Here is a 10,784-nt window from a genome sequence, read left to right on the forward strand (position 1 = left end):
ACATGATTTGCCTCCAAACGAACCGCTCACTTCTTTTGCGTTGTTGACTATTCGACACTTCGCTTCTACTGCTACTGAATCTATCCTTTGTCAGTAGAAAAGGGCGGGCAATTCTCCCTTAGTTTGTTGATATTATAGCAAGACCTACACTCTCGAGTCGGTTAATTGTTATCTAAGGAATAACAATCGGGGTTGCGCTGTTGGCAAATGGAAGCTTCCAAACTTTCGTACTGGGAAGGGGGCGGGGGTGTAAGAATCCAACACAGGTCAGAAATCGCAACGAAAGTGATGCAATACGTTCAAGAACCTCATTGTTTTCTTCTTCCACCTTAAGCCTAATGTAGACGAAACATTTGCTTGTTGCCATGCTCCGAAGCTAAAATGAGCCGAACACGGTGTTTGAAGTGAAATATGATGCAATTACAGGGCCGAATATAAAATGTTGTTTCCCATTCACAAATTCTTCCTCTGAAGGTATTGTGTATTGTACCTTGCTACATCGTTACCTACATCGCGTCTACCTTCCTGCACTTAGTTACTACAAAATTCTGCAACTATCTTTCATAGCATCTTTTATTTATTTCTTCTATTAAGCGGTTATATTTTATATTGACTTCCACCAAATGGCGGGTGCCTGGTTATTCTGCATTTGTCAAAACAAAAAGTAAACTGTCACTCAAATCCACTGACGTATGGAGGGGGGGGGGTTGCTGATGGCCCTCCGAAAAATAATCTTGTGTACGCTAGTGCTCAAAGCAGATAAATATATTTTATTTGCCTCTTGTCTATTTGGAATTTTGTTGACACATTCAACACATTTACACTGCCAGGAATACATATAAATTAGATGTCTTTTTTTGTTGTTATGGAATTCAAACATTGTCTATCTTTGTCAACAACATATTTCTGTATTTCTGTCATAAAGTTATCGCAGGTTTGCCAAATTTGTTACAGAACATGATAATGCATATATGACTACTTTCTATTTACAAGTAATCCTAATTCTTTTCAATATACCTGAAATTCTCTCCAAGACCCGTACGTCATCATGGCAGGCAAGTATCCAAATGGGAGGCATAGGGGCCTCGAGCTCCCCCAGAAAGTTTTCGGTTTGCATTAGATAAAATGAGTTTTTTTTTGTTTCTTGTGATGTGAAATAAAATAATGTAACGATAATTTAAGGAGAGCAATAAATAATTCTCGAGGCAAGACGGAGAATGTTCTGTAACCCTGTTATTGATAATAGCACGTATCCAAGGTGGGGTACAGGGGGATCGACCACACCCCCTTTCCAGAATTTTTTTCAGTTTACACTAGATAAAATTAGGTTTTTGTCTTCTTGAATAATGTGGCAATAATTTAAGGAGAGAAACAATTATAGAGGCACGCACGTTTGCCAAATTTCTCACAGAACATGATAATGCATATAAGCTTACTTTTTATTTATAAGTCATTCCTAATTCTTTTCGATATATCTGAAATTCTCTCCAAGGAGTGTATGTCCAGGAGTGCCCACAGAGGGAGCACTTTAAGTAATATAAAATTCAACATTATATATTTTCCCATAATATATGTAAAACTTTTACACCTTCAATGTACCATATTTAATCCATTAGATGAAGAAGAAAAGAAAGTGTTTAAGGGTGTTATGGAAGTCAGGGGAGTGGGAGAAATATCCACCTCCAAAATATTAGGCCTTATTTTAATTTCTGAATTAAACGTTGGGAGGGGGGGAGACAGTATCCAACTCTAGGTCTTAGATTATGGCGGCTTTTTTAGTTAGAGGGGAATTGAGCATTAAATTGAGGGGGAGGTATCCAATTCTTGGGTATTACTATTGTCTTAGACTGTTGCGGAAATTCTTGTGTGGAGCCTGAGAATTAATTTTTTGGAGGAGGCAATATCCACTCTTCAATATCAACAGTAAGTCTAAAATTGGCATGGAAATTATGGTGGTAGGTTTGAGTATTAAATTTAAAGGGGGAGATAGGAAGCTTTTGATAAAGTGTTAAATCTTAGGTTGTCAAGGAATTTCTGTAGTGAAGAGAGAGTTCGAACATTAAATTTTGAAGACTGTGTTTAGCAACGTTTAGACCCCGAACGTGCCAAAAGAGAAGCTTGAAAAGACTAATTAGTTATCTCGGGATCCTAAGAAAGTATTGACACCCCATTAAATTAATATTCTTGAAAGCTTCCAAAGAGATGGATATAAAAATGTGTTGCAAGAATGCGCGTTTCTTTGGCGCTATGATAAGGTGAATGTGAAGTTTTATACTATACTAGGTGCATTACAAGACATAAGCGATATTCTCGATATACATTAATAACATCACTTAATGCTTAGTGTGTATACTGCTTAATTTAAAGCAGGTGCATCATTTGGAACAAAAATATATCGAATCCGCATTTCTAACTTCACGTCACAGAAAAATTTTACTTTAAGAAGTTAAATTTGCAGTGAAGATAAAATCCACGTTGTTGTGGGTTGCTAAAATAAGCATATTTACCCCAAGAAAACGGGGAGGGGGGTGAGTTATTTCAAAGGGGAACCGTATTATATTATCGTCCTGAGCTTTGCTTTGTGGGGATAACTATATGGTTTGAGTGCGCGAATTTGGGGGGGGATTGCGCCGTTGGCCTTGGGGGGGATGGGCACCCATGCATACGTCATCATGCCGGGATGTGAAATTTAAGGGCAGAAACATGCAGGTGGCAATGTTGAGCAAAAATAATCTCCTACCTGCCTGTCTACCGAGTTTAGGCCTAAATTTGGTCTTGCACTTTTAATATGCTTAGTAACGTCTTTTTCCAAGGTCAAATGAAAGCACAACTCCCAACTCATGCTGCTTTACATAAAAGACAAAACTCAATGGCGTAACAGCCCTCTCAGGGCCAGGGTCTACCATGCGCCTTTTTCATTGGGTGCAGGGACGTCGCCACTGGGTGGCCGAGGGTGGGCTCTAGCACACCCTAAAATAATCTCAGCCCACCCAAATAGAATAAATACATGCTATATATTATTTAGATAACGCAAGGTAAGAAAGCTGGTAAAAAATTATAGTACAGTGCAGTTTTGAGTGAGAAAAATATAAAATAAATTATCGACCAATACTGATCATGTGCAGCATTTGATGGATTTATGACTGGCGATTTTATGGGTTAAATGAAAAAGTGCCATTTTCGGGACATATCTCCGTAGCTGGCAACACTAGCAGATCGAAATTTTGTCAACAGACGCACGCAACACATGCTTAAATATTGGCCGTACATTTACGTGAAAAATCATAAATCATGATTTTGTATCGAAATTTGACTCTTGAGAGAATCCTAGGCTACCCCTGGCTACAGTGAATTTTCTTTGCTCGCGCTTCGCCGCTGCTGTACCTGGTTGATACAGCATGGCGTTTTCATTGTTGCGTCGATTTCGAGAAACCGGAAGTGTATGTGACAAAACACGAAGTGGTCGCCCATCGGTTTTAACCCCTGCCGCAGTGAAGAATGTGTGTACACGTCTGGAACAATCTCCAACAAAGAGCCTGAGAAAACTTGCATCCCAAACGGACTTGTCACTTTCCACTGCTCATAGAGCTGTGAAGAAAACTACCCTAAAACCATATCGTGTTCGCGCTGTTCAAGCAAGAACTGCGAAATATTGATATGGATAAATGCTTGAAGTACTGCAGGTGGTTTCGATCGCTCATAGAAGAAAATGGCATCAGAATTCTGGATTCGGTTTTTTTCACTGATGATGCTTGGTTTCATTTGTGTGGTTACGTAAACAGCCAAAACAGCAGAATATAGTCCGCTGAAAATCCTCATGCGTTCCACGAGGTACCGCAAAAATTTGGAGTGTGGTGTGCCGTATCCCGACGACGTATTGTGGGTCTCATTTTCTTTGACCGAACAGTGGTGTTGTATACAGATATATCATCACTCAATTTATCTCACTGCTTCAAGAGGATGAACGCGATTGTTGGTTTCAGCATGATGGCGCTACCTGTCACACCTCCAACGAAACTATGGCATTTTTGCGCGAGTTTTTTCTCAAGAATTATTTCCAAAAATGTGTGGCCCCCAAGATAACCAGATTTATCATCCCCAGATTTCTATCTTTGGGGTTATCTCAAAGGAGTAGTTTACAGGACACATCCAATCACCCTGCAAGAATTAAAGACAAACATTGAAACTGCAATTTTGAACATTAAGGAGGGAACACTACACCGAGTTTCAACCAACATGCTTAGAAGACTGCGAGTATGTATTCATGAGGAAGGCACCCACTTTGAAAATCTCCTGTAAACGTGACACGTTTGCTATTGTTGTCAGACTGTTTCTTTTTTCCGACTTATCAACAATATCAAACACCAACAAATGATCCCACACATTGTTAAGAGTTGTTATTTACTGTTGAAAATCAGCTGTTTCTCTTTTCCGACTTATCAACAATATCAAACACCAACAAATGATCCCACATATTGTTAAGAGTTGTTATATACTGTTGAAAATCAGTCCTCAGTTATTTTCAGCAAATTAACAATGTTTACAAAATAATGTAATTGTTTTTATTAGGATAAATAATAACATAAACTTATTAACCCAGTGATAGCCTACATGATTAGTTTAGTGATTGAATCGGAACATGTAATGTCCAAAAAAAAAAGTAGACATGAGGCCAGGGGTGCCCATCCCCCCAAGGCCTATGACGCACTCCCCCCAAAACGGGTAGAACACCCCCCACCTTTATGCCGAATCATTTGCTCAAATTATTTTCTTCAGACAAAATTTCCGGAACAGTGTAACACAGACATATTTAAGCAATATGTGTTTACTTTAGGTAGCTATTGTTTACAATGTAGATAATTACATGTATATTGTATGTTACTTTGACATCGATTGAAATAACATTTTACACAAATGATAATTTCTGACGTTGTTGCAGCAAGCTTATTGATAATTTCCTCAATTGGCTCCACTTTTAAAATATCGGACTCACAGGATGGAATTAAGGTAGACATTAACCACTCATCAGCCATACATGAACGTAGTCGGTTTTTAATGGCTCTAATTACACTCATTGTGCGTTCTGCAGAGCAATTTGTCAACTTATTTTATATAATACCTGCAAATTTGAAAAGGTCGAAAACTGGACAACAACATGGTATGGTTTAATAAATCCATTCTTAACCCATTTCTGTAGATCCATAACTTATTCAGAACCCGTCATGTCGTGTGTACCTGAACTTTCATTACTCATGCTCGATAAATACGCCACTGACGAAATTATCTTTCTTCATTATCGTTATGTTCTGTATACATAAAGTAACATAAATAAGCAGATAAGACAGTCACAGCAATTTTCAACAGTGTATTAAAATTTTAAGACAAGTTTGAAACATTGAACGAACCGACTTTACAACTCTAATTTAACAAAGTATTACATTGGAGGCCTTATTCGTACATCACATTTCACTCCAGCTACTCGGTATACTTCAATATTTTGTTCTCCCTGTACACTGTGCTTTCTTAGTGTTATGAGGCGTTGGTGATGTCATTTTCTGACTCTTCAGTCGTTTCACAGAAGTCCCTCGTTTTCTTTCTTTGGGCGTATCAGTGGCAACGGTGGACGAACCTTTTGATGTACGTTCCCTGTATTCTGTATCGTCTTGGTTATTTGAAGACGGTTCCATGTCTTCGAATTCAAAGAGAGGCATATTAGCAGATCCAGAGTCACCTTTATCCTGTATATCTTTCATCTCTCTCTGAAGCTCTGACGTTCTCCTTTGGTCGTCTCGGTTCCAGTCATATGCCTTGTGAAGCAATTGCATCTGAGCTTTGTTTAGCTTATGTCGTACAGATTTCTCATCTCGAACTTCTCCGGTTTTCCTTCGCAATTTGGAGGGTACAAAAACATTGACAATATCATGGTTGACACTGGTATTCGTCATTCCAGATCCGGGAGCCCATTTCTTTACTTTCGTGGATTTGGGTGCATTCCTTTTCGTCCAGGCATTACGTCCCTCGCTATGTATGTTCAACTCACAAAATTCATCCTCTGTGTGACGCAATTGTTGTCTTTTGGATACTTTAGTCTGCATCTTCTTGCTCCCTCCATTTGCCATTTGAATGTCTGACGCTCCTTCTCTATGAATCTTGTCTTGCATTTCGCGTTTGCAGTCGCTCGTAGATTTTATTTTTCTGTTCGAATCGGAAACAACGCAGTTAGTCATGTCAATTTTTGAAGATTTGACTTCTTCTTTCATAGATACCTTTGATGGTTTCTGAAAGTAGTTTCTGAATCCAAGCCAACTTACTATACCAGACTTGAAGTCCCCTGTTGGCAATTGCTGTGCTTCAGGCTCATCAATTTTTTTGCTAAGCGTCAATGATATTTTGTCTTTTTTGAGCGTTCTTTGCAAATCCAAACGCATTTTTTCTTCCTCAGACCGTTGTTGCCGTCGAGAATGCTTTTTCTCTCCTTGCACTCTGGGTTTAACTATTGTTGTGCCATCTGCTTTCCTGTTTAGTTTGGTTGAAGCTGTTGCGTGTATTATGTTATCTACATTATCGTCAGATGTCACTGGTGCTTCAAATTCCTTGGATTGATGAACGACGTCATTTGTTGGAGGCAAGCTCCACGAAACATTAGGATCATCTGTTGATTTGATATTCTCGAAATGCTCAGCTGAATCCTCGAGATCTGCTTCCAGTTGTAAGAGTTCTTTCATCACATCCTGGTTGCCGTCAATGCAATCGTCAAGATTCTCTCGAAGTTTCTGAATTGTTTGGTTGAGGCTCTCATCTCCTTGGTCAGTTTGGTCTTCTTCAGAAAGTGCGCTACCTAATAGGTTCACTATCATCTTCCGTTCAACCAAGAGCGAATCGAAGTACTTCTCGAGGTGCATCACACCCTCCTGAAACGACACTTTGTCTGGTTCTATTTTAGTGAGCCTGTTCTGCACCGACAAGGTTTTCATTTGGTTGTAGACTTTGCGTAGGACTTCTCTCAAAGCCCACAGCCGGCACCTTGCATCGTCACGTTCCTTCTGCAGATTGCATGCCGTTCTCGTGAGATTCACCTTGTCGCTAAGGCTTTCTTCCAGTCTCAACTGAAGCTCAACGACGCTCTGCTTGTGACGATCCAACTCGAGCTGCACCTGGCTCCTTTCTGAGTCTAGCTTCATCGTTCTTTCTTTCAGTGCTGTATTCTCTGATAGGCTCTCCTCGAGGCGCTTCTCGAGACGAAGAATCTCATCTGACGACTTGACCTGCCGCCATTTCTGTTCAGCGTCCTTCATCTTTCGTTCAAGAGCACGATTCTTCTCCGTGACCCTCATGGCATGACGCTGAAGCTGCTCTGCATGCTCCATGAGCACATCCTTCGAGAACATCTCACGTTGGATTCTTTTCTCAAGCATCTGAATCTCGTTCTCTGCGTTACTAAGATTTCTCATAACTTGCTGCAACTTTGATGTCAGTGCCTGCGCCTTTGCTTCCTTTTCGTCTATCGCCTTCTTCATGTCCTTCGTCAACGTCTGCAACCTTGTCACCTCGTAATTATTCCCTTGAAGAGTGTTCTCCAGGGTTTTCAGAGACGCCTTCAGACACTCTACTTCTTCTTCTTTCTTCCTAAGTACTCCTCTCGTATCTTCTAGCGTATTCTCAAGATTCTGTACAGCGTGAACATACCCTTCAAGCCGAGTCTGTCCTACAGACAATTTCCGTTCTTGATTGTTCAACTTCTCCTCCATATCGTGCATTTTCTCAGCCATGATGCTTTGATTTGTAACATACTCCTGTATTCTATGATGAAGGCTTTTCAGTTTGTGATACATGTCTCTCTCCTTGGCTCTTCGCTGGCAGAAGTAAGCGACAATGATGCTGATGGCCAGGAAGATGATGAATATTGTAAGGAACTTACTACTGGGAGAAGGTGGGTGTTGCGTAATCTCAACATTCTTCACGCTGTCTGAGGGATTGTGTTCACCATAGGAAGCTTGCATAAGCTGCTTTTTCTCCTTTGATAGTCGTAGGTTTGCAGGACACGATGCCTCGTGGAAGAAATACAGCTCATCATCTGTCAGCTCTTCTGCAATTAAGATGAAAATGAAGATGAAATTTCATAAATATGGCTGTCTGCCTCTGTACCGTGCTAAAATCGCCCTCCCACACGCTCATTTTTACTCACACCGTCAATGCGCACTGTAATTCTTATAAGCAATTAACTGTATGAAACAGTAAGAAAAATTCTCGCAGTTTTATGAAAGAGATTTTTTTTAAAGATAAGTTTATTACTCAGAGGCTAATGGAGACTGGTTGCACTTTGGATGTGTACATGACCACCCCCACATCGAGGAGTTGATATCTTTATTGTAATATGTAGTATAGTATACTAGCTTCCATATACAGGGTGTATCAGAAGTGATAGCGCAAACGAAAATGGTCACTTGTAAAGTGATAAACAGGAAAGCGACGTATAATAATACCTCCTACAAAAATTCATGTTCATTGTCACGTTATGTGGTAGTTGTAATCTTACCGTCTGTGTCCAACGTGAAAGGTGATCTGTGGAGGACCTTGGTGTGGGCGCGGCGTCGAGGTACAGGGGATTCATCCTCGCTCGTCGTCTCCGTTGGCCGTTTCTGTTTCTCCCTCTCTGTGGCGGAAAGGGGAAAGAGAAGAGACGATGCTAGGATGAGCAGTAGGAGAGCGATTGCCGAAAATATGGCCAACATCGTGGTTTTTCTTCACATGTTTATAGAATTTTGTTTAAGCGAGTAGGAAACTCGAAATTGAATTGCGTTACCAAGGAGAGGAGGCTGGTAGGGCAACACATTGTTCTACACGTTGGTGTTTGTTTGGAAAAGTTTGCGTTCTGCAGTTTAAAGTACCCTGCAGATCCTGCGGTGAAGGGAGGGCAAGTTAAAGTCATTCCTGCTCAAATAGTTCAGGCGCTACCTAATCTTAATACCTAGCAAATAGTTGGTTTCATACAGTAGTATTTAAGAAACCTTTGTTATAACCATTGGAATTTTGTATATTTAAAACATAGGAATTTACAAATGGTTGGAGTTGAAAATGTGACGAAAATTCCCATAAAGAACAACACTTTCATACTCGTATTACCCAATTCCTGCATGAAAATTGCTTCTGTGTTAGGTTAATTAAACAGAGTTGAGAAGCGCCAGAACATATTACAACTTAAACTTAGTGGTAAGTACAACTACCGTAACAGAACAACAAAATGAGAAGAAAATATCCCCGTACGTAAGAAAGCATGTCCACAGACAACTAACAACGCATTTTACAACTCACTCAAAATTCACTTTATGAATTTAATTCAATATCCAATATTCTGTGCGTGCAAAGAATATCAATTTATATGGAACGTAATTGGAATTGTAACTGAATAATCTTTCATTATTCAAAGTGGCCCTATTTGTTTTGTCGAGTGTCAGATAAGTTTTTTTACCAATAAAATACTCAATACTGACAATACATTGCAAAATGATTGGCATGCAGATCCGGCACTGTTTCGTTCAACAATGTCGAAAACGCTAGCAGGCTATTTTCAGACTCTACCTTATTATTTCAAGAATATTCTTTACAGAGCATGTACGATAGGGTGACCAGATCCTTACCAGCAAAAAACAGTACACACACATACCATGACAAACTTTCTTCAAAAAAGGAAAGACATAAAGGACAAAAGTTTTAAAAATAATTATTCTTTTATTTGATGAATCCCCAAAGTATATGAGTGGCATAAAACAAAAATGAAAACTAAATGTATTTAAAATTTGACATATTAAACAAACTACAGTTGTGAGCAAAATTTTGTTGAGAACATGTCAATACACTTTAAGTCTTTAAAACAATTCCAGTAACTTCAAATTAACAAATATTTCATAATCAAATGTACCAATATTTAAGTATCATCCTTAATGGTTCTGTACTTTTGCTTCGAGTGAATAGCATGTAATAACTTTGTATTTCCCATATCCATATCATTTTTTTCACTACAGGTACAACTGAAATTATATTTAGTTATTATTAGGTGTTTCAGAGTTTCAGTTTTCAATTGAGATTTCTCAGCAGTCTCCATGTTATTTATTAATGAGAAAACTCTCTCAGTGGGTGCATTTGTGGCTGGAAGGCACAAACTGAACTCTACAATATCAATTACTTGATAAAAGGAAATACATTTTTCCTGAAAATATTTTAATATCTCAACCCATCTTAAACCTACTCTCATTTGAGCAGTGTTCCATGCTTTCAGTTTTGCAAGAGTAGCATACGCTCTTACATTTGAAATTTCATCAAAGAGATAAGAATCATTAAGTTGCCTTCTTGACCTTTTGTTGAAACATTGTACGCTATTTTGCACCCTGTCCCATTCGATCATCGAATCAAGTTTTACCCAATCCAACACAGTCATTTCAGAAAAGGGAGAGGGCCACTGCTTAATATATTCAATACAAGTTGAATAAAATGAACGCACATGTTCCTTAAAACTGCTGCTTACAATTTTTGTTCTTTAGGCCCAAAATTCTTGTTTCGAAAAAATGTAGAAAGAGTAGCACTAGATGCAGCAGCAGCGTCGGCAGATTTGTGTTTTGCCGTTTGCAGATATCGTGTTATTTCAGACCTTCCACTGCTTGCAATTGAAAACTCACCTGAACATTTTTCACAGTGAACATCACTATCGCTTTTGCCTTAAAATATTTGGACTTCGGAGACCTGAGTAGAAATCAGGACATTTCACAGGACATATGTGAAAGAAAGGA

General features: G+C 39.1%; 1 protein-coding gene across 1 annotated transcript; it reads right to left on the minus strand.

The window, feature by feature from the left end:
• Window positions 1–5,407: 5,407 nt before the first annotated feature.
• LOC145995184 (uncharacterized) lies at window positions 5,408–8,786 on the minus strand. Its single transcript, XM_083131736.1, has 2 exons — window positions 8,537–8,786; window positions 5,408–8,086 (listed from the first exon to the last, which is right to left on the minus strand). Exons 1-2 carry the CDS (start codon window positions 8,730–8,732, stop codon window positions 5,490–5,492), a joined length of 2,793 nt encoding a protein of 930 aa, XP_082987862.1. The 5' UTR covers window positions 8,733–8,786; the 3' UTR covers window positions 5,408–5,489.
• Window positions 8,787–10,784: the final 1,998 nt, after the last annotated feature.

The sequence above is a fragment of the Lepisma saccharinum genome, chromosome 11, assembly GCF_977018435.1.
Source record: "Lepisma saccharinum chromosome 11, izLepSacc3.1, whole genome shotgun sequence".
Lineage (NCBI taxonomy): Eukaryota > Metazoa > Arthropoda > Insecta > Zygentoma > Lepismatidae > Lepisma > Lepisma saccharinum.